Below are 26924 nucleotides of genomic sequence, written 5' to 3'. Positions count from 1 at the left end.
AGCGTCGTGAAAGCCTCGGATTTATCTGCGGTCCGTGTAAGGAGGCATAAACACGACATTCGTCAAGATCGCGCGGGCTCGGTTCACAGGACGCATCCTTCCTCCCGAGCGCACCCGGACAACGAGGCATTCAGCGCTGGGATTCTAACAGTTTACCGGAACGGTAAACCGCGAAAGAATGCTCGCTGTCTCTCCATTCGTATTCCGACGATAAGTCGTAGACGAGCTTCCTCTCGTTTGCGAAATTTCTTTGTAACAGGAGTCTCTTTGAGCGGCGAACTGCAACGACCGGTGCGTTCCGCCAATTTGCTTTCGGAATCGTATGTCTTCGTCGATTATTAATAGACTCGTTTGTTAGTTGCAAAAAAAATCGTACTTGCTGATACCGCTCATCTAAAATTTCAACGCTGTTTGCTTCATCCTTGCGCAATTCTCTGAAATATATTACATAGTTTCTAATTTTGATACGTAATTAGATTTTTTCAGCAAAGGATTGAATGGATATTGGATAATTTGATTCGATAAAGACAGTCTTGAAATTTCTCGATATTTCTCAGGTAAGTAAACTATATTCCACACGCTTACAGTAATAATAACATAGTAGGTATTTACATTTCGTCGTAATTTAATAATTACGATACGCATATGTTTACATATATGATGGTAGAATAGAATATAAGCATAATTGCGAAATGGTCTTATCTTTTGAAAGAATATTCAATAAAATCGAAAATCCATGGCCCGCAGAAATTAACCAAAAAAGATACAACAGAGAAGTAAGTTCCGATAAAAACCATACATTTCAATATCATATATATTAAACAACTATCCTACCATTTAATAAATTGTTGGTAGAGATTATCGATGTAGTGTAAAAAAAGAAAAAGAATTAAATATCTAATCTATTTTTCAATATATTCGAATTATAATTCAGTTCAATTTTTTCAGTTAGTAATTACGCAATATTATATTTTCAATATTACATAATAAAAGTCATGTAGAGCGGAAATTTACTTGAATTATAAAAGTTTCTTTTCATGTCAATTAAGGAAGAAATGCCATCTAAATGGAAGAAATTCACGAAGAAATAATACTACGAGCCATTTTAATGTCTAAACAGAGAAACATATCAATCGTAAAGTTTTTAAGGAAGTCGAGATAATCACCGATGATGTGATGGCTATAACTATATTCGCTTTTTTACATTAATGGCGTAGAGATACCTATTATATCTCTGCATTCAGGGAGCGCATTATCAGTGCAATTGCATCATTCTATTTTTGTTTTACGTCTAATAAAAATAAAATAACACAATAATGTTAATAGCACGCTCTCGAACGCAATAACGCCTCCGACCTTATCACATATTTACAAAATGTAGATTCATTCCATGAACAGAATGAGTCAGGCTGCGAAGCATAATCTGATTCGTCGAAATTGCGTTTCAATTTTGGATTTAGTTTCATTGGCACATTGCGAAGTGTAATCAATTTGTGCATTTCTATCCGAGATTCTCTGTAAACGAGACTGAACAAATGTGTCTTAATACACACATATACACACACGCACACACGCGCGCGCACGCATACACACGCACACACGCGCACACACACACATACACGCACGCACGCACGCACACACACATACGCACACACGCACGCACACGCACACACACACACACTTCTTTGGATACATTTGAATACAATCAATCGTAAAAGTGTAGAAAATTCAATAAAAGGAAGGATGTCAGCACCGCAAAGAAGAAACTTGGTTCCCCATATTTATGTTTATAAGTCAGAAGAGAGCAAGTCTGATAAGAAAAATGGCAGGGAAGCCACTGTGATTATATGTTCCGTCTTGCGCACGTGTCTTATGCGAATTAAGAGATTATCTGTTAATGGCTAGAGCGCGTAAAATTTGCAAGTATAATACAGCTTGTATCTTACAATCAATCCTTGATATAAAAATCTATGAAACTATCCACAGTTTTACTGGCGAAGGTTCCAAGCCGCGTGGAACCGAATGGAACTCGGTCTGCACGAATTTGAAAGATTGATCGATAGGCAAATATAACCTATATCTTCTTTCATGTAATCCTCCTCTTTCCCGGATGTATATAAGTGATTGTTACAGCTCTCTCTCTCTCTCTTTCTCTCTTTGTTCCGTGTAGCTTAAAATATATAATTCTGATTTGGACTTATTCCATGGCTATGCTCTTCAGCACATAATTCACCGTGTACGCGAACGCCGCGAAGCCAATGATGACAACGAGATTTGCCAGTGCGCTGTGCAGTGGATTTTGATCTCTTTGGAACTGGTCTCTTATCAACGAAGAGACTTCGGACGCAGCGGACTGATGCCTCGCTTGTTTCTCAAGTTCTTTCCGACGTTCCAGTTCTGTTCTGACCGTCTACAGTAATATTATGTCAAATTGAGAGTTTTCTAAATTCCGTTATAATATGCTATTATTAATACAGCTTCATTACCTCGACAGTTTCTGGAAAGAGTTCGCAGAACATTTTGTCCCTCAAATTATATTCTAAGCTTTGTGCAGCAAGCTGTCTCTTTTCATAATCTGTTGTATTAATGCTGCCGAGCGTGGGACTCTTTTCAATCTGTAAACGCAAGACTATAATTAAATATCTTTCCGAAATTACACTGTCGAAATATTTCAAGGAATGTACCATAAAGCTGAGTAAACCAGTAAGAATAGTAGATACGCTCCATGCTGGATTCCATGTATCTGGATGAAAGTCGGAAATGGATAGACATAATCTTGTATTGATTTTAAATCGGCCATTTGGAGTGGTCATATAAATGCTAGGAGGTTGGAATGGAAACTCTCCTGGAAATATGAGTTTTCCATGATAAAATCCACCCTCGTATGGTGTTTTTTCCGGTCCTATGACCACGTAATGCCTGAAACAAGCAGGACATACATTAAATCATTCGTAAACAGCTGATTCACGATTATTTAGTAAATACTAACTGATAGTAACATAACATTCAATGGTTGCGTTCAGTAGAAAAAACAGCTTTGCAATGATTGTATAATGCATTATTACGATTGGTCTTATTCTTCCTCACTGGAATAATAAATAAATCATATTAAAGAATCTTACACAAATTACAAAGCTGCTTTTTCTGCGAAATGCAGTCAATATTATAATTTCACATTCAACAATGTTAACTGTTATGTACAACACATGTTATCTTATAGCAAATTCAGTCACTTGCATTATACTAGATTAGTGCATACTAAAAGCAGCGATGAAATTAACAAAGCTAAATGTAGAAACATATAAACATTTTAAATGATTAAATACCCAATAATGATATTAGCTGCTTTCCATTTACACACAAATGAAACTGAGTTTGAAGTGAAACGAGTATTTCATACTCAGATTAATAACGTCATTATTTGCTTTGGTAAAAAAATTATCACGTGGTGACAACACAGGTTCATAATCTCACTTTTAAAGTGAATTTACGAGACTCGCTAAAGACACGATTTCAATCTTGCAGATTATAGGTAAAAACTCAGTTGAATCTCACTTGTCAGAATGCAAAAGGAACGTGCATTCAACTGATTGTGAGTTATGACGTTACAAATGAAAATTATTTGAGAATCGGTGTAAATGGAAAGCAACTATTGTCATCTTAGTTAATACAGAATATACATATATTATTTCATTATCAATATTAACTATATTATGCTAATGCATTTAGATACTATATATAAAGTGGCCTTTAATATATATTAAACCAATGTAGTGCAAGTGACTGAATTCACTATTATATTTGTATTGTTGAATGTTACACACTAGGTGCTTTCCATTTGGTGATACAAATCGACACAAATATCGTTCTATCTTTATTACCCATTGAACTGTCAAAATAGAATATTTGTATCCACTTGTATTATTAAATGGAAAACATTCCTTGATGTTAGTTAATGTTTACTTGACAACTCGTTTAACTAGGCTAGACTTACCATTCCAAGATGTTCGAAGGCACTGGTTCCGCAAGAACATACGGTACTGGATCTCTTTTAAGACGCAGATAGTCCTGTCTCAATCTGGCCGTCGCACTGTTGGTCTTTTTGTTCATCCTTACCATGTAACCCAGTGTTACTTGCAAACGGGCACTGTCAAAGATACGATATTTTCTCCGCTCGGCGTAAACCAGATTCCTTCTTAATGGCTCAGGTCGTTTAACGTGATGTTTACAGGTCGAAGTTTTGCTCCAACTATCCAGTCCTCGTCCTCTCAGCGTCAAGTTGCGCGACCCTCGAGTCGCATTGCGGACGTCCACGTGGAATTGACCGTTGCGATGTTCTTTGGAGCTCGCTTGCGTGGTCGAGACAAACGGTGTGACGGCACGAGATAGGGTTACGTTGCGCCGATAAATGTGCAAATCTGGCGATAAGCACGAGAACTTGAGAAACGCTCAGCTGTTCGTCGAGTCGTCGAACTGGGTGAGAATGAGATAAACCTGATAAGCGCTCGAGTGACGTATTACCTCGGTGAAATGAAAGCGCGCGCGACCGCCGGTTGAGACGGAACTTGACAGCGCGGTGAGCTGTCGTGTGACAATGAGAAACATCTGACTGTGAGATCCGCATCCGCTGAATTAATTCGTGTCCGAGTGCAGGGTTACTACGCTATGTGCGGAAAGCGTAACCTCGAGTGCGCCTCGCGTGATGGAACGCATTTGGCGCGTCTTTTTCGAAGACTCTCAGCGTGAACGCAAAATAAATCGCTGAAAACGTACAGTAAAATAGATTTCAATAGAAATACGATTTTAAATAAAAATTTAATATTATCGGAGTAATAGAGATATATAAAGACTGCATTTCGATAATCACTGCCAGTATTTAAAATCTATAGTGCACGTAACGTATACTATAGATTTTCAGTCTAGTAGAGAGCCAAAATAGGTATAATTTTAGATATATTTATAATTTACTTTTACACTTTTAATATTAACTTTTATAGAAGTATAACTTTAGAAGTTATCAATTAAAAAAATTATCATATGCTGATATATTGTATGTACTGCTTGATAAGTTAATCATTAAGCTAATTTTTCAAGATTTAATGAAAAATTTTAAATTGAATTATTCAAGGTTAGAATTATTTAAGACATAATTTTCAATGATATAATTTGTCTCTAAATCTTTTTTCCATGTATTAAGAAAAAACCATATTCACAATTAACTTTTACACTTCCAACACGTTTAAACATTATGATATTACGTAGATATTGCTTCACCAATCATGGTTCCTATTCTATAATTCTTAATGCCAGTATCAGTACATTGTCGTTGTGCATGTTTTATATATAATAAAAAACCTACGCAATAATAATATAACGATACAAACACTGTTGTTAAAAGGTACTGAATAGGGTTAATCAGAGTTTGATTGAAGTCACTCTAAATTCCTAACAGTCACGTCGCTATTCTGGTACAGTGAACGGGGCTTAAGACCCGTGACAGTCGCCGCCTCCCACCGTCGTTATCATCATCGAGAGAGTGGCTGAGTGGATTACGACGCTGCGCGATTGTTGACATTTTGCTTTAGGTGCCAATGTAAATCCGGTTGATCCTGTCTCTCCATCCGGGAGCTCGTCGTGACGCTTCGGTTTGTCAAATTGGCAGTCATCTTTTGATCCATTCCGTGTGACCATGAGCTCACCAATATCTATGAGTAACGCTGGACCACCAACTACTGCCACTGGTATGGAGACAGTGGTGGCAGTCGCCCTGGGCGCACTCGCCGCTGTCTTCCTCGGCGCGCTTCTGGTGCTCCTGGTTATCTGTCGTAGACAACGCTGCTATTACGTGAGTCCAGTGACAGAAGAGACAGAGATACTAGGCAGTCGGCAGGGAACATAATGATCTTAATTATTTCCAGAATCAAAAAGATTCCGCGGAGCTGAGCTCCGATCTGCTCGAAGGAGAGAACATCACTGGCTTGGGATTAGATGTGTGGGAGAGTGAAGAGTGGTTGGCGGGTGCTGAAAGGTAAAAGGAGAATCAAACGATGAAGAATTAATGAAAATAGTAAATAATATTGTATGCGATATGACACTTTTATCTTTAATTCAATTTGTAGATACAAGATATTTATAGGTATTTTTTCATTATTTTGTTATCTGCTTTCTATTTCTATTAGTTCTTCGTAACGACGAAGAAATAAAAATAATAAATAATGTTGCGTGTAATATGTAACTTTTATCTTTGATTCAGTTTGCAGATATCTTGTATCTGCGTATCTGTTGTGAAAAATTTAATTTAAGGTGTGAAAATGCAACATTTGCGTCATTCATCTTCCTGTCATTAACTTTGTGAGTTTAATAAATGTCATGCCGCTCTTTAGAAAGATGATACATTTGCGTTCTAGATGGGTTGACGATGCCACTGGTTTAGCTCCACCTTGTATAGCAGTGCTTCGATCTTGTCATTCTTTAGCAGCCAGTCTTACTACTATCGCCGGAACTGTCAACAGTAATACTGTTCCGCTGGAGATAGTGGATGTAAGTGCGATTACTGTATATTATTATTGTGTTATACTCTTCTTACCAGTTCTTATTCTTATTCATAGGTCGCCCGACGCATACCGCCTCGTGTAGATGACGTTGTTCGCAGTTTGTATCCTCCTTTAGACGCCAGATTATTGGAAGCTAGAGTGGCAGCTCTGGTGTTGGCTGTGACTCATTTGGCGTTGGTAACCAAGCACGGCGTGCCTAAGAGCCAAGCCAGAAAACTGGCATTCATTGATCAAGCCCTGAACGACATGGACACTCATCTGTTGGTGCTAAGAAACGCAGCGTTGGCCCAGGAAGTGGCCTGCTCTATCCCAGCCTCTACGCCAGTTTGAGTATACGTCGATTGATCTCGCGATGAAATAAAATCTCTGTCGCTACAGTATTTATAATCATCGGATTATGTCTAGCTTTCGCGATTTTGTTTTCGTCACACAATCGCAACGAAAACTGTACGTGATATAGCCACTAATTTGTAAATATAGCGTACACATTCAGTAAATTCGAGCCATGCATCAGACGGTAATTACGCGAAAATGTATCATCGCTGATCTCAAGGCACAAAATGAACAAAGTTCGAGATTACTGATGGGGAGGAAAAAAACTCGTCAGTATTTTATGTCAATTATCGTTACTATAAAAAGAATGCATATAAATATATATTAGGTATATATACAGCACACGTCGGAAGTATCGTGAAGGATATATTTTAATAATTGTTTTTAAACGCGGTGAAAATTCGCCAAGACATCTTTCGACATTTTACAATACACAGAGATATACGAAAATGACGTCTTCCATGTTACATTATCATAGTTATTTATATACGTACATGGATAAAAATGTATTTTGGGACTATATAATCGATCGTACCTGCATATGTTTGTACACGTTACAATATTTTATATTTTTGAAGATAATCAAATTGTTTTAGATTAGTAGGAATTTATAATGAAGTTGATCGTCAAAGACAAATCACATGGGTTCTTTTGTCCTCTCTTTTTCTATATATTTATGATTATAAATAGAGCTTGTCGATAATTTATTTAAATTTAATCTGTATTCTTTTGTATATGCACGAATTCTCAATTTCTAAATTCCTACTGTAGCAATACGCCACAACAACCTGCGGGTTGTCAAGGATTAATTTCGGCCTTCTAATACTTCAATAAATTAACTAAGTGATGTAATCGATTACTGATGCGCTACAGAATAGCGTATACAGTATCGATTAACATGTTACAATTTTCCGGAAAAAAAAAAAAGATTCCTAAATGTGGAGGTATAGTGCACTGGAAAGAGAGAAGCGGATCAAAATCGCAGCGCTGCCTCCATTATTTTCCTCGATTCGCCAAGTCCTTTTGTCTCTTTTGGTTGTCGGACAGAACCTTGTCTTTAAGGTGCTCCTTATAATCCAAAATGTTGCCACTCCACTTTGTGACCGCCCCATTCTCGCACACCCAGATTTCTTCAGCGACCTAAACATCGAGTATATAGAATGCATCCACAAAACTTAGATTTTCTTGAATTAAAACAAAGCCATACGGAAATGCATGTACCTGATTAATCAGTCTGAAGTCGTGCGATACGAGAACCATACCGCCATCGAAGTCATTGATGGCATCAGCGAGAGCATCGATTGTTTCCATGTCCAAGTGATTGGTAGGCTCATCGAGCAGTAACAGATGAGGCACTTGCCAAGCCAACCAGGCAAACACAACCCGACAACGTTGACCATCGGACAATTGACGAATAGGACAAACCTAAATACGAGCGTATCCGATTATTTATCATTCTTAAATATCATTATTTCATAAATTACGTACCTGTTGACGCCCAGTTAGACCATAGCGACCAATAATCTTTCTCATTTCTTCACGCTCTTTCACTTCGGGGAAAGCCTTCATCATATAATCGAGAGGCGATATATCTAAATCCAGTAACTCATGCAAATGTTGGTGATATCTACTGATTCGGAGATGACTGTTTTTGCGAATCATTCCGCTTGTCGGTACTAACTGTAATGCGAAATATCTTGTTAAAAAAATAATATCGAGTCCTCTTTTACTAATAGAATATACATTTCCAACGTACATCACCATACAACAGCTTCAGCAGGGTACTCTTTCCTGCTCCGTTTGGCCCAACCAATGCAATTCTGGTATCTAAATCAATTCCGAATTCTAGATTCTTGTAAATCCAAGGTGCATCCTCGTTGTAACGAAAACTGACGTTCTGAACCATAATAACCGGTGGTGGAATCGTTCCGCATGAAGGAAAATAGAAGTTTAGCACTTTATCATTAACAACTTTTTCGGTCAGACCTTGCGCCACCATTTTCGCTAAAGTTTTTTCTTTCGATTGTGCTTGTCTAGCCAATTTTGCCGAACCGTGACCAAATCGCGCGATATAGTTTTTCATATGCGCAATCTGATCCTGTTCCCAGTTATATTGTTTCGCTTGATTTTCAAGTAATTCCATTCTAAAAACGAAGAGAAAGAAAACATACAAAGTAATGATATTATAAGAAATGATTTATCAGAGCGATATCTTTCGCAACTCACCTTGTTTTCACGAACGCCTCGTAATTACCAGTGTAATATTTTAATTGCTTCTTGTTAACGTGGATGATATTGGTGCAAATGCCATTGAGGAAATCTTGAGAGTGTGAGATTATAACGAGAATCCGTTTATAGGTTTTGAGTTCTTCTTCTAACCATACGCAAGCATCGAGATCGAGATGATTGGTTGGTTCATCAAGCAACAACAAATGTGGTTTTACATATAGTGCTCTGTAAAAGAGAAATGCAAAAAAATGTTTTATACAAATAGATAGAACTTTTAATAGTATTTTTCTAAACATTTTATGTACGCTTAAAATTTTTACATACCTAGCAAGAGCTATACGCATTCGCCAACCTCCTGAGAAGTCTTTGGTAGGAGTTTTTTGCATTTTTGCAGTAAAACCCAAACCATGTAAAATATGGGCAGCACGAGCTTCAGCAGTGTCAGCTGCCATGTCTTCTAATCTCTCATACACATCCATGAGTTGTTCCTATGTGTACGTAAATTTGTAAATAAAAGTCATCATTCTTTTTCATGAAGATTTTTAGACAAATATCAGTTCGTAAACAAACCTGAGCGTCCTCCTCATCGCAATCCACTAACTCTTCGGCAAGCTTCTCTAATCTCACGCGCTCCTCGTCAACCTCCATCACGCATTCCAGAGCTGTCTTATTGCTTGCGGGCATTTCTCTAGTCAAATGAAAAATATCTATTTGCTCCGGGATAGGAACTTCGCGGTTTCCTAACACCGCCAACAATGTAGACTTTCCGGAGCCATTTAGACCTAACAATCCATAACGTCTACCACAATTTAATTCCAACATGGTATCTTGCAGCAGTTCACAGCCATGGAAAGTAATAGAAAAGTTAGATATTTTTATATCCCGGCTGCGCGGATGCGAAGCCAGCGAGCCAGTGCACGAACGTGCATCTGCGTTTAATCTCGCATCTTCCTCCAATTTCAGACATAATGCCTCTGTAAATATTTATTACACATATGTTAATAAATGTTCAATGAAATAGGAGTGTTTATAAGTATAAGGTGATCACAAGAAGGGTTTTAAAAGTACATATTTACACGTACATATTTAAAAATACATATTTATAGAACATATAAGGATCTTCATAACTTGTTGTAAGTATATACAATAATAAATATATTATTTAAAAAAAAATATATATATATATAATTTAAAAATAATTTAAATAAATTATTTTAAAATATCTCTCACATCAACATAAATTCCATAACTTTTCGAGACCTGTATAAGCAATTAATATTACTTTTTTTTATTCAGTGTTTTCTATATTAATTTATGTTGTCATAAAATATGTATATAATATCTTAAAAAACTAGAAAATATTTATACTGAGAATTTTGTAATATTTTAACAACTTATTAATACCAAAATAATAATGGAATGTCAAATCAAAGGTTCTTCAACGTATTTTCAACATATTTTTTAGAAAAACATCTTAGAAGTTTTAAATATCGAGTCTGTCTAAATGTTGGCTATCATTTAAAAATAATTAAAAAGCAGCTTGAATGTAAGTGTATTCAGACCTTGCAAGGCGGGAATAGGCGGTAAGCAATGACAAGCTCCTTTGTCTTACCTTCGACGCTAATAGCCGTGCCGTTGGTGCCATTCTGCACGCAAGGGCTCTGCTCCTTGCCGTCCTCAGCTGCCTTCTGATTATTGCTCTGCGGTTTCTTGCCAGATTGTCTCGCTTTCGCGGCTTCCTTCTTCTTCTGCTGCTGTTTCTTTTTTGCGTCGGACGGCATTGCCTTTCACCTGGAATTTATCGGCGGTTGCGGTTACGGTGACGTGAAGGAAGCCAGCGATCGGGCCGCGGCGTTTTCGCGCGTTACGTAAGGCATAGGTTAGGCACGTGCGTTATTTGCCAAGGGAAAACACTACGGGAAAGGAAGCGAGAACTGACGTACAGCGTCGCATCACCGGTTAAGTCACGAAACGGTTGCGACGCGAAATAAGGCGATGTGAGTTGGAACGAGACGGAACAGGCGGCGACCAGCCGTAAGCAAGCAGCGGACATGAGCAGACTCGAGAACTCACCTAGGCGAACAAACGAGATTCTATATCGTCGCGATGCTTCTCGAGATTACTATCCTTCTGTGTGATCCGCCCGGTGATCTAGTGACTCTCCGACCACACACGAGATTGTTCGCGAATAATTATGAGTATCTAATTGTGCGCCAAAAAGTGAACGATCCGTCTTACGACACGCGAATCCACACGTGCGTCAGACGAATGGACGAGAAACCGTCAAACTTGGACAGTGTCTCCATGGCAGAGTTTGACGTTTGACGCGTAAGCGCCTAGATGACACCACATGTACCGAAAATCGCGTTCGGAAAGATTTATCGCAAATATTATTTACAATTACTTTAATTTTTTTTTTGTGTACAATCAAGGATTTTTAAAGTTGTTTGTAAGTAAATGTGGCGTAAGCTTTTAGAATTATACTTGAGAAAATTACATTTAAATTGAAAAAATTGTTTCTTTCGTTGATATATTTTTTAATTAATTTTTTTAATTGAAATGAAACATCTTTGAAGAAAATAAAAATTTATTTGATTTCAAGAAATGACGTTTAAAACAAAGAAACTTTTCTTTAATCGTATAATGCAATGCACAAATTTCTTTGATTCAAACAAATTTTTTGTTTTAAATCGAAGAAAGCTTTCTCTGAGAGTAGTTCTTAGAAATAAGATGCGACAGTATTTTGGATATGTAAAAAATTAAATTGTATTTGAGAGGCTACAGAGAAGTTTTGTAAAATGACTGTATAAGTTATCTATATGTAATTGGCCAATAAACGAATTATACTACTACACTTTTGAGAAGATTATCTTGGAGTAATTCATAAATATCTTACATACATATCTTTTATTTTTGCATTCCAACGAATTGTCTAGATTTGTAAAATTTAAGATATGCAATATACGTTATTAGCTTGGCTCAATAGTTATTGTAATATGGACTTGATTCTCTTTTATCAATTTTAATTTCTTTTAATTAAAAAAAGTGAGATATTCACAGTCTGATTTTAAGATTTATAGGTATTTTATCTTTCATAATTAAATGCAACCTCAAGCTATACGGTCGCTTGCTTGAAAGATTCAAATATTGAGTGTAATTTAATGCTCGATTGAACGTTAATTTCTATTTAATTTAGTAAAACATAATTTTACACTTAAAACTGTTCAATGGATAATCAATAAAAAAGAAGACGTGAAAACAGACGTACTTCTTCTCGCTGCACATTTATGTATCTCATCTATTATTGCAAATAAAATCGAAAGGGTTAAACTAGTGAATGAAGTGCAGGGAAAAGTGAAGAAAGAAAGAAAAAGGAGTTTAAGATACAATAGATACTTGCATATCTCTCTCTCTCTCTCTCTACTTAAATATCAAGATAATTGTTAACTGCAAATTAATAATGAATAATGTAAAGTTCTTGTACATGTCGTACATTTATACTGTTAAACTTGGATTTTCACAAAAGATATTAGAATAAATCGAAGAGAGAGAGAGAGAGAGAGAGAGAGAGAGAGAGAGAGAGAGAAAATAAGTTACTTTCTTTATATATCGTTCTTAAACTGTATACAGATGTATTTAAATAATGTCTCAATTGCAGTTTCATTTATAATAAAAAATTTAATTACATCCTCTTCTCTCTCTGAATACCATCACTCGCAAACTGTGCAAGTTCCCACTTGCGTCGATAAATTGTTGCATTTCCACGTGTAATAATGCACTTCTATGTAAATAATTTATATGCTTGATAAATTATGTGACATATTCGTTATGTAACTTTTAAAAAAAGATATCTTGTTTGAGAATAACGAATTACTGTTACCATCGTGACGTTATCGTCAACGTGATGTATCTCGAGTTACAGCATGTAACGCAACCCTTTCGGTTTATCGAGCACTTCTGGATCCCCTGATTCGGGGCCGCGTTGACCGAAGCCCGATCGGGCCGGTCAAGGTGTGTGTTCTTTCTGATGAATGAACGAATGGATAAACGGATGGAGGATGGGGGCGGAGGGTGGTAAAAGAAGACACAGACTTGCGCCCCGGCAGAACGGGTCCGAACACTCCGAACGTCTGTGCCGGCCGGACGACGATGGTGGGGTTGGCACCGCGGGAGTGGAGGTGGTTCCGGGCTTAATTGCATCGCATCACAGAACGTAGTATCCCCGTAGTACGTGCTAACGGATGACGGAGAGTGTGGGGGTGTAACGTGGCCGTCGTCGGCCGGCGCATTGGCGCGGCGTTTGTACGTAAACCGCACATTCGGGGTTCGACGTGTGCGTACGCGACCGACCAGTGACGTACCTGTTCCACTTGCGCAGCCAGACCGATTGAGCCATCGATTCATACACTACAAAAAGTCTAGTAATAGAGGAGAAGGTGGTATTATGGCACCCCAGTTACATTTTACACAATAACTTCGTTATTAATCAATATTTAAGTTTAAAACTTAACAATTACATTCGTTAAAATGTTGTTGAATCGATTCTGGACTCAAAGTTATGAAATATTTATTACTTAGGATACTAATAAAAATGTGACGACATTACATAATGACTCGAAGAAAAAAATGGGTGATAATGTGGCCTTCCATAAAAATAGCCTTCAAATATTAATTTTAATTAGAAAACAGTATTTGGTTATAAAATTAACAAAAAAGTAAAGCATTTTAAAATGTATGCAAAAATGAATGTATAAACATTCACATAACTTCTGCATATAAGCTGCTCAGTACTAAAAATCTCAGTACTAAAAATAGTACATGTAATATATAAACTAAGTATAGATTAACAGTAGAGCTACAACCGATTATCAGTTAATTATTTTGACGTGAAAACCTCAAAAAAGAGGTCGTGAGTAATCAATACCCATAGAGGGCCACATTAGCAAAATGCCATGCTATTGTTTAAATTTGCATAACTCAAAATATATACAATCAAATAAAATATTAAATAGCAAATAACACACTCAAAAATATATATATTCATGTGATAAAACGCTCAAATTTAAGAAAAATAAGAAAGTAGGTGTAATTAAATGCTAAAATGTACCTCAGAAACATTTCGAAATACTTGAAAGTAAAAATGCATTATAATAAGTGCTGGCTATTGAGTATTGGTAATATTAGCATCATGGTGTAACGGCGAGCTACTGAACTAATAATTCCATAAGTAATCATTAGGATTCGCTATATAATAACGGAGATATTAAGGGAGGTCACAATGTATACACTGGCCATAATACCACCTTCTCCTCTACTATATGTTGAGTGAAATAATTTCAACCAAACGTTCAATTAATATAACCAAAAATAATGTTACTTTTCTATAAATATTTAGTAAATATTATCAGACGGTTAATTATATACTTCTTATTTAGTATTTAGTAATACTTACTGAATATTTAGAAAAGTAAAATTATTTGTGGTTATATTAATCGAACATTTAATTGAAATTATTTCATTCAACATTTGATAGGTATTACCAGACTCTTTTTTCTAAGTACGATGACTCTTTCACACTCAACGGAGATGTGTATATCTCGGCATATTTGAAAAATCATCTTTGGGAGATATTAGACCTATTTTTTCAGCTAAACTTTTGCACGATTAATTTTTCCTCTTTTTCTCTCTACGTTGAAAGGAAAAAGAGAAAATGTAAAAACAATGTAAAAATAATTGATAACACACGGAGAAAAATGTAAAGTAACATGCGTCATAATTATAGTAAATTTTATGGAATTGACAGGTTCAATATAGACACAAGTCTATATTGATTCTGTATACTTGTAAAATTTACTTTGCTTTTCTGGTAACTGAGCACACAATCGTCGTATAGCCATGCTGCACTTTTTACATTTTGTAAAACAAATTTTATGCTACTGCACTTTGTTACTATTTCTTACCCTATAAATTATCATACATCTCAATAGAATTTACTTTATTAACGAGTATTTTTTTGCCTTAGAGCTGATAAAATTTACTTTACTGTGCGGTAAAACATACAAGTGTAAAGTCTTGAGAATAATATAATTTACTTTACTGTAAGATAAATATTTATTTAAATGGATTTATTATAATTGTAATGTACTTTTTAGCTTACATCTTTGATACTTTTTACTTTCAGTCAAGTAAAATTTATCATAAATTCGGCAAAAATAGCTAGAATATTTTCACTAGACTTGTAAGATCCGTGCATCTCTTTTATTAAAAGTAATTAAATAGAAATTAACGTTCTATTAACTGAGCATTAATTGTGTGCAAGAGTTGAATTTTTTAAGCAAATACAACTTAAAATTAGTTAAGTAATAAAGTTTTATTGAGTCATCGCGGTCGAACAGCAAAATCTAAAAAGTTATTTGTGAAGTACATTCGAATTTTCTGATTGACCGCAAAAAGATTTAACGTGGTGCGCAGCGTCATCTTTGCGTGACAATTTGGAGAAATCTCAATACATTGTTGCGACTATTCGTGTTGTAATCACGCCGTAAGTGAATGTAGTTTGCATGTCAGCCGTTGTAACCTTTAATGTTGGGAGTTTCGTAGTGAAAGAGTAGAAGAAAGGGGTTAAAAAAGAGGTGTATGAATGCCATTCATTCAATTAGTGCAGCGCCGCCATACCACACGTGATCTACAAAGTTACTTTCCTTTTGCAATTACCGTTATTCATGGATAATTGGTTACTCAAACAGTTATTTTATGGTAATTGCTTCTCTCTTGAATCTCGTCGTTAAAAGCTAAACTCACGGATGCACGTAATGAAGTTGGAAAAAAAAAATATATTAATACGCAAATAGATCAGCGTAATTAAAATTATATATTGCCATAAGAATGTTAATTAAATTTCAAGCAAATTAGAAGAAAAAAGATACAAACGATATGTTAAAATGATTATGAAAAGATATATAATTGATAAAGTAATCTTATTGTATGTTTGCTGAAAAAGCTAAATCCATAAAAAAGTTTTTCAAGCAGAAATTTAATTAGTGCTCGATCGATAATTGGATTCCAATTAATACAACGTTTGATATTACCTGTCGTATGATAAATGAAATATCAATCTAATGATTGATATCATAGATATTCAGGTAATTATAGGTGTAACAATCATATTTTTCTAACAAAATGAGAGGTACGAAATACAAGTAATTTTTATCAACGTTAATTGAAGTCTATTATTATGACTATTACTCTCAATCTATTATTATGATCATTACAATTGCCTTTGACATGCTAATTAAAACATTCATTTTTATAAAACACGATAAAATGTACACCGAAAAAAATTATAATAAAAAAATATTGTTGATATATAACACAAAATGAAATAGTTTTTGTACTAAAAAGTTTTAATAAAACAAAAATACCTAATATTTGTAATTCGTAGGAAAGCAATCTATTCGATATCTTTGTGCATGGCTATCATACTTAAATCGGTACTTCATATATATATATATATATATATTACGATAAATATATCTATATAACGTGTGCAACACACAGGTATAGCAAAACACAACACTATACGATAATTATCTAATTAGCGATCCATTACTCGATTAAAATTCGCACTCTATAATGTCTCGTGTCGTTTTCGCAGTGTGATGGATGTGTTGCAAGAGTTCGATGGATTTATAATCCATCGTCGCAAAAATTTAATCCGCGGCTGGCCGCTACGTCTCGTCGTAAAATTTATGAGCTGACAATCGGACTGCCGCTTCCTTGGCGAAGAATCGACGTGACGTCTTTCGTGCCGAGTGTTTTTGACACGAGGTGGTCGACCCAATCGATTCCAGGTTGGAATAGCCGAACCGGAAGTAGAACGTTTAGGTCCGTCGACAACGACAAGGCAAAAGGAAAGAGGAAGAGAGAGGGAAGGATCAAGTCACCGACTTAAGTCTAGATCTCTTGAATCGTCAGTCACTTCAAGGAAGTCACTCAACTCCTTCAACGAGAAATGCGAACTAAATGAGATATCTTTTTCATGTAGCATCAAAAATCTCATCAATGGACATTATATAAATGATTGGTAAATTTATTAATTAATAATTTTTATATGCACGTAAATTATTTTTGCATTAAAGGGAGACAAATAAAATAATAATACAATTTAAAAGGAGATAAATAAAATAATAATACAATTTCACTGTAAAACAGAGAAGATGCGCCGTTAAAAATTGAAACTAAATGCTTATGATAATAAAAAATTATTTAGATTTTCAAATAATCGGTGATAAATGATTTGGCAAGGTGTAATGAGAATCTCACCGATTGGTGCATTCAAATAAACAGGTTAATAATACCACGAGTTCGGTTATTTGCTCAAAATAATCATTATTGCCCTCCAATTGCCTTCTCTATATTTATTGACTATACAATTATCCACCGTATATATGGTACTATGTATCCTTGAAGTATGAAATATCCTTGAAATTATTTTGATTGTCAGGCGAGCGATATTAATTTGATACGCATCTACAAAGGCTTCAATGAAACATTTTAAACTTAAGTAAGTAATTAAGGAGGTACGATAAATGTATATAACACATATATTAATATTCATTAATATTTATTAAAGAAATTATATTTATATGAAAAATGTTTTTATATAATATTCTATTTTTATTACAAAAAACAATTTTATAGTTTATTTTTATTTGTTATTTTATTGTTATAAACTAAAATTTAAAAAGTTATAACAAAAATTTGAATTGTTTTTATACATGTTTTTATATGTTTATATATATACTTTATGTTTTTATATACTTTAAATATTCAGAATGATCTATACAAAGTTTTATTGCGATACACCGATTAGGAATAAAAATTCAAAAAAAATAATTTTGTTTATTTACAAGACAATTAATTTCTGCATCGCAATGTTCGCATAAATCTTCTTGAATGTTTTAAATATATACTTATATAAAAAAAACGGAGACTTTTGTTATCACTTTATAACATATTTTCATATATTTTTATGAGAGCACAGATAAAAAAATATTAGATATTTTTTATTAAAATAATTTTTATTCAGATAAATCATCGTTAAGTTTTTTTGTATTACTTTTAAATGCGATAGAATAATCTCTAACTTTTTCATAATCTTTTATTATTTTAAAATATCGATCGTACCTCCTTAATTAATCACGACATGCATGTAATCGGTTAGAAAAAAATCTCGCCCGAATTAATCGCGCCGGGAAAACTCGCGAGGGAAAGCAGTCATGTGTATGACATTCGTCGGCCCCGTTCCGCGAGAATGTGCATATAACACTCCTTGTCAGCTTGATTAGCATGTCTACCCGCCTCGCGCTCAAGTTTCGTAATGTTTTGCTGTGAAACTGATATACTCCCTGAAATGTAAGTAAGTATTATCGATCTCTTTGAACGATCCCCGCATACCCCACGATATAACCAAGTCTCATGTTCAGTTTTGCTCTTGCTCTTTCGCCGGATAAATCTATGTAAAATTTCGCGTAGAAATCCGTAGAATAGCTAGTGAAATATTTTATAATACAATTTCTATACTATTTTTAGGGTACGCTCCACTTAATGTTCACACACTCGTGTGCATATTTTCATTCTTGTTTAATGTTTGATGGGAAGAAAGATGAAGTAATGCTCGCGAGCGTTTTAGTATAACGTACTCTTTAATGTAATATTAAGATGAAGACCTGTCTATGTGAGGAAAAGAAAATATAAACGTCATTTGTAGATGGAATTAGTAGATTGCTGCATAATGCGAACGCTTTATTTGCACATCTAAAACGCGATTTAATATTCATGTTTTATATACATTACAATATATATAATCTCTTGTCGGGACAAAATAAAATGAGATTCCTCGTTAAATAAAATATACGTCTTTAAGTTCCATACACAAACAAGGACAGGAAAACTATTTTTGGAATTACATATCGATATAAATTATGGAACTGACACACTTTCAGTTCGAGTCACCCGTATTGTTTTCTGCAAAGGACATAATTTTCAAGAGTATAATATTTTACGTCATGTAACTTTCTTGAAAGTTTAAATTTTAAGCGCTAGTCTCTTCTTCTTTCGAAGATACGTCAGTTATAGTGGAAACTTACTAGGAAGACCCCCACGTCGGGAGTTTGTTCGGCAGTCCTTAAAGTTTCTTTAAGTATTCGTCTTAATAGTGGGCGACCTTTTAAGATGTTCCTAGTAATCAGTATGCAATAATCGACGCTGCGCTTCTATAATGTCTTCTCGCGAAGACAGACTAAGATTTTAAGTCGCCTTATATGAAAGTAATATTGTTACCAAATTTTTGCTTGTCTCGCAGTGAAAGGAACATAAAATATAGAAAAAGAAAATTTTATTTCTGTACCAATTAAACAATCTATTAATTCTATCTAAAAACGACATCTATTTTTTTTCTTTTCCTCACCAGTATATTCCTAGTCGGATCTTATATTTAAGACTTAAGTACGGTTTTAAAATGCCAATTACAGAGCATTAGCATTTTAAGGTATTACTTAAGACAAGATTACTTGAAATAAAAAGATAAGAACTGACTATGAATACCGGCCATAAAGAGGTCATCTTAATATTATATTAAGAATAATATAAAAATTAGATTATGAAATATTTCACTAAATATACTCTACGGATTTCTACTTCTCGCTAACATGCAGAAAATCCACGAAACTCTACTCAGCACCGCGCGAGATCGATAGGGTTTTTGGCACAATTCGTGATCGAAGGTCCGGTCGGCGAAGGGAAGAAGACCGGCGGTGAGTCCGCTGCTCTTGCATCTATTATATACGCTACTGCGCGCGGCGACGACGACGACGACGACGACGACGACGACGACGAAGACTACGGCATTGGTAGTCGTCGTCGCACCCGTCGCCACCCTCACTCGTACGTTCGCTCTTCTGCGCGCTTGCGTGCGTATTCGCAACCCTCAACATGTCCGCGCGACGGCGGCCGAGCGTATAGTCGTGGTTATGCGGCGGGGCGCGTTGCACCCCGCGAGCCGGTAGTCCTCAGTTCCCTGACGCAGGGGCGGCTCGCAATTCCCGCGCGAAGCGCCCCACGTACTCTCACCCTCGTTCGCGTCGTCGCCGTGCGTGCGAACGTGCGTACGTGCGTACTCGAGCGAGTTCGTAATCACGATCCTCGTGTTAACGCCGCCGTTGTCACCGACGCTGTTGTCATCGTCGTCGAGGTGCTATTTCGTTCGCCGACCCTCCACGAGGAGGAACAGCCCCGTTCGAGACTCGTGCTCGAAGCGAGAGGAGAGAAAGAAGAAAGGACAAGGACCGACATACACGGTGCACCGTCCGATTGTCTGCGGGTGGCGAGGAAGGCGTGAGGGGGCGCCGCTCTTCAGCAACGTACGGCGGAGTGGCGTATACGAACACAGAGGGTGCGCTCGCGCGCGAGGAAGAGAGGAGAGGCGAAGGCATCACGGGGTGGAGTGCGTTTTTTTTCGCGGGGTTGGGTGACGGAGAGAACGTTTAGGGAAGAGGGAGCGTGAGTGAACGGAGCGAGGGGGAAGGGAGCGAACGAGCGAGCGTGAAAGGGAAGAACAGAGCGCGGAGGGTGGTTAGTGAGTGAGCGAGTGAGCGAGCGAGAGAGAGAGAGAGTGGGGGGGGGGGGGGAGGGGGAAAAGGCTCGAGGCAGGCGCGCGTATTGATTCCCGCGTGGCGTTATACGGTGAGGTGAGAAAGCTGCAACCGGAAGATTCCTCCTGCCTCCTTTCGCCGCCGCGGGAGAAGGAGCGAGGAGAAAAATAGCCGGAGAGGAGAGCGGGCCGAGCGTAAGGAAAGGGGAGAGAAGAGCGGCTTGCCGGGACACATCGCTCTCTCGCATCTCCTGCTCTCGTGCTCCCGCTCTCTCGTCAGGTACGTTTACACGCCCGCGAGAGAGGGACGTACTTAACGTGTCGCGATTTATCCGCGTCTTGTGTCTACCTTTGCGTTTCTCTTCAGCGGTGCCAGGTTGCACGTCTTTCTCGAGGAGAAACGGGCAGGCAGGCAGGCAGACAGGTCGTCGGACTCTCTCTTGTCGCGCAAGGGTGAGGCGAAGTTCACGAGCGTGAGCGAGAGATCAAGTGAAACAGATGTGTGTGAGAGAGAGAGAGAGAGAAAGAAAGAAAGAAAAAGATAGAGAGAAGGCACTCTCGAAAAAAGGGTATATCGATCGGGTTGGTCCGGGACCATCGGCTGGCACGCCACCACACGATTTTCGTGGTGGCGTTCTCTCTCTCTCTCTCTCTCCCTCTCTCTCCCTCCCCTCCCTCTTTCCTTCCTTCCTTCTCTTTCGCTTCCCCCTCCCCTCCCTCTCACTCACTCTCTTTCTCTCCGTCCGATATGCCACTGGCATCGTGTGCACATCGCTTTTTCCCACGCGCCACCGGCTCGCTTTTCCTACTCGACCCGACCTCAAGTCGGCACAGGTGTCGCTCGAAAGCTCCTTGCGCGCTTCGGACGTCGACGCGCCGGTGTCTCTTCCTCACGGGACGACACGGTCCCCGGTGAGTCCCCGTTGCACTCGATTCAGCGTGCGCGGTCTCCCTTTCCGGTGTGCCTCGCTCTTGCGCGGTATTAGTGATTTCCCCGATGATACCTCCGTAAGTTCTCTGTAAAGACCGTCATACGTTGTCTTGAATATATCATCTCGCTTCAAGAAACTTGTTTTTAGCTGTGAGCGATTTTTCATCAGTGCTCGACTCTTAAAAACGAATTCGACAACCTCCACTTTTGTTCGGTTGTAGAAAAAAAAAAGCTCTCTGCAATACCGGATTGGCAATCATTTTTTATAACGGATATTGGATGATGATATTTCTTGAGAAAATCGGTCCAGTTATCGGCGGGTTTTCTTTCATTGGAAAGAAATTGACCGTCGTCGTCGCTTCGTATAGGTCTTTATTCTCATCGCAGTATATCAATTATTCACGCGCAAATAGTGGTACACGGTTTAGTTTTCGTGCGCAAAAGTGGACATTAATGGATGTTAAAATAAGACGGTAAAACGAGTAAAGCCCATTCTACAATTGCATAAGCGTAGTTGTAAGTGGCTGTAGTTGTAAGAATTGACCAACCACAGTCGAATTTTGTCCTTATTTGACTATAATAGATGAATTTTTACAACTTCAACCACTTACACTGTTAAATTCGTAATGTCAAATTATATCCACAATCTAAATTATTTTTAATCTTATTTATAGATCATTATTACTTCTATTAATCCAATTGTCATTAATTTGATAAAAACAATAGTGTTAAGCAATTTAATTCAAAAAAATGTATTAAATTTAACTCAAATGTAGTTTATTGTTTACTAAATGCATATGTTAAAATGGATTATTTATTTTAAAACTAACCATAGAAATAGATTGATTTACATCTTGACATAGACGGAAGTAAACCATAATAAATATTATTTAACTCAAGAGAATGGGTCACCATTGCTTCTTTGATGACCAGTGCACACGTTTACACAATTATAGAATAAGCTTGACAGTCCTCACCTCGGATGTGTTACACTTTTCGATATAACGAGACATCTTACGAGTAACATGATTGCCGATTTCCTTTAACGGATGCTCTTCGACATCGCCAATAGCGACAGTCCCTAGCGACTGTCCCTCTCACGCTTCTTACGTCACAAGACGTGATTACTCCCATCTCGTATTTCCGCATCGCGATTTTGAACGTGCGTTCGCGCGTGCGTCCGCGTGCCTTGGTTTACCGTGAGTGCGTGTACATCGTTGAAAAAAGAAATATATAACGTGTGTACAATAAAATACCCTTCGTCTTCCTCCCGCCGCCTCTTCCGGCTGTCGGCCTCTGTCTTGCACGCGCCGGTGAGATCCCCTCCTTTCAGCGTGATGGCCGTGGATCGATATAGCGTAGGAGGATCGCCACAGCGAGAAAGGAATCGAAGAGCGAAGTTCAAGAACCAGTTGAATGTCGGTTATGTAAATGGTTATGCCGTCGGCGTCGCGGTGGTGACGCTGTCGCTTGATGTGCGAGCGACATCGGTGAAGATTTCACTATGTCTTGTCTGACTACGTCTGTTTCTACTTCGTTTTTTAGACGTCCTCACTGCTCCTGCTTCCATAAAAAAAATTATCTAGAGATTCGAGAGGTCTAGGGAGCGAGATTTCGAGTCACCACATCGAAATATTCGCTTACCCTCCCGAAATGATATTCAAACAGAACATTTTCTATTCGGTTGATTTCTGTGCTTCGAAAAGAAGATGAAACGTATTGTAAATCGATGTTACGCTACACTGAAAAAAAAAATACTAAATTTCAATAAATATTTGTTTGAATAGTTCTAAATAAATATGTACTTAATGTAAACATATATTTATTTGAAACAAAAATCATTAATTTGATTTTTTATTGAATAAATATTTATTACTGTTGTGCATCAACGCTTACTTAATATTATTTAAAAAAATATGATTTAGTAAATGTTTTTTAAATATAATTTTCAATTTTTATTTTGTAGAAAAACTTTTATTATTTTGCTATACTGTCAAATATATAAATAAATATGTACAAAGATTCACTTTTTTTTTAAATGTATGTGAATATGTGGCTTTGTGTGTGTCACATACAAGTTTCGTGCAAAATCAGAGTATTTAAATGCTTAAATTCCGCCGATAAACGATCAAACATGGAAAGAATCCAATTAGATTTCTACGGCGGGTGGAATGCGAGCGAGTTAGACGAGTTAGAAATCAAATAGTTTCTTCTTCAGTGTGATCTCTCCGTGTATCGAAAGTTTCTCTCACGAATGCCTCCGCGTTGTTTCCTCTCTTTATAATAGAAGCGCTAACAACAATCAAATATATTTACGAACAAATAAATGCTGGCGCGCGTTCTCTCATTGATCCTCATTATTCTTTCATGTTGAACTCCGCTTTGTTGGTGTGACGTGTGTGTACACGTGATTTTCGCGTTAAACATTACGCATCAAACAAATCGAGGAATCGTTTATTGATACTGTGCGGTTCAGAGCTGCTTGCGTGTTTAACTAGTTATTTCCAATGGATTTTCACGTTTGCTGAATATGGTTGGGTAAATGTCAGACAGATCTCTGCTAATCTACACACAATACGAGCGTAAAGTTTACAAGGAAGGTAATGCGAAAGGAGCGAAGGAAAAGAGAGAAAAAGAAAGGGATAGGCGTAATACTGCTGAGACGAGCCAAAGTGTCATTCGCAAGAGAAAAAAATCGCCGGGCATCGTTAAGTGTTAAGTGGCGTGTGTAAGGGTGTTAAGTAACCCGTGGCGTGATAGGACGTAGTTAATCTCATATGTGCGTAAGAACGATCGGTCCGCTTTCTTTGCGCCTTCGATATGCCATTAACGGAGCGGCGCCGTTTTAAACGCCGATGTTTTACTTACAGGGAAAAATTGCCAGTAGTATGCTCCCTCGCCCCTTTTCGCTCTGCTCTCCTCGCACCCCCGGGTTAATCACGCGTCTCAATAACGGCGATAATTTATTGGCCGTAGTCACGTGGCCCTCGCGATTCGCGTAAGCAGTAAACGGTGGTCGTTTCGTGATTTTTCAGGAGGACGAAACAGGGTGAGGATCGGCGCACGGCAGAATGAGAGAGATCGTCAGTCACCGATCGAGCAGGGACCCGTTGGCCCTTTGCACGAGAGATGGTTTTTAGAAGGTACGTAAAACGGAAGGATCAACGTGCTCGCGCATCCGTTTCTATGGCTAATATTCATAGTCGATTCTTATATTTAAAACAGTCTTAATCCTTTGCACTCTAAATTTTTTTCTAAAATATAATGCATATTTAAACTGGCGATATAAAAATATCGAATGTGACTCAACATAAGAGCTCCTGCGTGAATAAATTGATGTCGAGTCACACTCGACATAGGAATACAAAGGGCTGTATTAGCATATTAAGAGATTACTTATAGGGTGATCTTGAAATAAAAACGGACTATGAATATTGGCCTATGTGCTAGTAGTACATAAAAAAATATAAGCAGTAAACGAATCAACCAATCATAGTCGAGAATGTAAAGCAATATAACGTGAGCAATACACAGAAAGAATGATTTTGCTGAGGTATCTAAGAAAGCTAGAGGTAGATCTGAAAATAATTTTGTTGACCATCAAAATATTTACGTAATAATCTTTAGCATGATGGGAAATATTGCAAAATGTTTTGACATTCTACCAGCCAGTTTGAGAGTGTCCTACATAATTATTTTTATAGTTCAACAAAATTATTTTTAGATATGTATCTATAGCTGAAATTCTTTACCGTAGCAATCCTTTCCATGTAGCAAATAAAAATATTATTTACCGTAGCATCCTTTTCATGTAGCAAATAAAAAATATTGACTCGTTTACTGCTTTACATCTTGTTACTTAAGTTTTTTTCTATATGCCACCGGCATATTTGATTTTTCGCTCATCTAATTGCAGTTGAATAATCATATTCATCATCGATCAATAGAGCAATCTATAATTGGAGCTGAGAACTAATTTAGCGGGAAAATAAAAGCGTAGCAAGTTGTCGAATTGTTCACAGAAAGAACGATCTTGCTAAAGCGTCTAAAAATTTAGCTATTGATCTGAAAATTATTTTATTGGTTCATCAAAATTTCCTAGGAATTTCAAATATAATGAGCAATACTTTAAAAAGTTTTGATATTCTAATAATTACTTTGAATGTTCAACATAATTATATCTATTAATGGTCTAACAAAATTATTTTCAGATCTGTATTTAGCTAAAATTTTAGACATTTCAATAAAAGCGTTCTTTCCGTATTGGGATAAAAAAAGGATAGAAATAGAAAAGATAATAGAAACCCAGATGTAAAACATCTGATCTGAACATTAAAAAAAATCTACAAAAAGAAACAGAATACAATTTCCATCGCTTCTTTTGCATAGTCTCGAAAATGTGGCATGAATACGAGCTTGAGCAGTATTTTACGGAATCATCTTTCCGAGCAGTTACAATTCCGCGGCAGTTCAATTTCTTCCCCTTCCATGTTTTTTTTCTACTTCCTTTCGCAAATCTTCTTCTCTGTCAGTCGGAAATCGTGTGCTCAGAGTTATTTGTTTCCGACTTACTCGGGAAATATGAATTGCATGTAACGTGTCGTGAAATCTTCCACGAAGTCACGTAGAGAATTGGCGATTGAGCATGACAGAAAATTCGTGCCAGTCGATGTTTCTCAAATAAGGTGGCTGTTTCATTGTATGTATATCGTCACGTGGCGACCACAAGATCTGAATACAAAAAAAATCTCTTTTCTCATTGGGTTGTCCCGCATATAGAAATAAGTTTAAATAGCCGCATTAAATAAGTATGGACTATATTTGTATGGAAAGGACGATTTTGTGAAAGTATCTAAAAATTTAGCTAGATAGAGATCTGAAAATAATTTTGTTGAACCATCAAAATAATTAAGGATCTTAAACATTATGAGCAATGCTGAAAAATTTTGACATTTTAGTAACCAGTTTAAGCTTAAGAGATCCTATATAATCATTTTGATAGTCTAAGAAAATTATTTTCAGATTTGTATCTAATTAAATGTGTAGATACTTCAGCAAAATCTTCCATTCCGTATGTCCGTAGAGAATGTTGGCTATAATTTAATGACACTAATACTATGACACTTACAACATGATTCAAGCTAAAAATACTTCAATTATAATTAAATATATCATTATCGACATAATATCGTCGTAATAATATATGTTTGTACGTCGCGGTAAATTT

The 26924-nt window shown here is 36.9% G+C and overlaps 3 protein-coding genes across 3 annotated transcripts; 1 reads left to right on the top strand and 2 right to left on the bottom strand.

Annotated features, from left to right (window-relative positions):
- Window positions 1–1655: 1655 nt before the first annotated feature.
- LOC108722860 (ubiquitin-conjugating enzyme E2 J2) lies at window positions 1656–4718 on the bottom strand. Its single transcript, XM_018448202.1, has 4 exons — window positions 3995–4718; window positions 2685–2919; window positions 2487–2615; window positions 1656–2410 (listed from the first exon to the last, which is right to left on the bottom strand). Exons 1-4 carry the CDS (start codon window positions 4117–4119, stop codon window positions 2198–2200), a joined length of 702 nt encoding a protein of 233 aa, XP_018303704.1. The 5' UTR covers window positions 4120–4718; the 3' UTR covers window positions 1656–2197.
- Window positions 4719–5408: 690 nt separating this feature from the next.
- Tmem98 (transmembrane protein 98) lies at window positions 5409–7329 on the top strand. Its single transcript, XM_018448203.1, has 4 exons — window positions 5409–5845; window positions 5919–6028; window positions 6408–6540; window positions 6609–7329. Exons 1-4 carry the CDS (start codon window positions 5690–5692, stop codon window positions 6882–6884), a joined length of 675 nt encoding a protein of 224 aa, XP_018303705.1. The 5' UTR covers window positions 5409–5689; the 3' UTR covers window positions 6885–7329.
- A 462-nt stretch (window positions 7330–7791) lies between these two features.
- Window positions 7792–11399, bottom strand: LOC108722859 (ATP-binding cassette sub-family F member 2). The gene is made up of 9 exons (XM_018448201.1): window positions 11190–11399; window positions 10729–10907; window positions 9687–10090; window positions 9441–9604; window positions 9114–9341; window positions 8644–9031; window positions 8376–8567; window positions 8109–8312; window positions 7792–8027 (listed from the first exon to the last, which is right to left on the bottom strand). Exons 2-9 carry the CDS (start codon window positions 10895–10897, stop codon window positions 7884–7886), a joined length of 1893 nt encoding a protein of 630 aa, XP_018303703.1. The 5' UTR covers window positions 10898–10907; window positions 11190–11399; the 3' UTR covers window positions 7792–7883.
- Between the last annotated feature and the right edge of the window lie 15525 nt (window positions 11400–26924).

The sequence above is a fragment of the Mycetomoellerius zeteki genome, unplaced genomic scaffold, assembly GCF_001594055.1.
Source record: "Mycetomoellerius zeteki isolate Tzet28-1 unplaced genomic scaffold, Tzet1.0 scaffold220, whole genome shotgun sequence".
Lineage (NCBI taxonomy): Eukaryota > Metazoa > Arthropoda > Insecta > Hymenoptera > Formicidae > Mycetomoellerius > Mycetomoellerius zeteki.
Note: the sequence above shows the minus strand (reverse complement) of the source record. Positions and strands in the feature narration are given on the sequence as shown.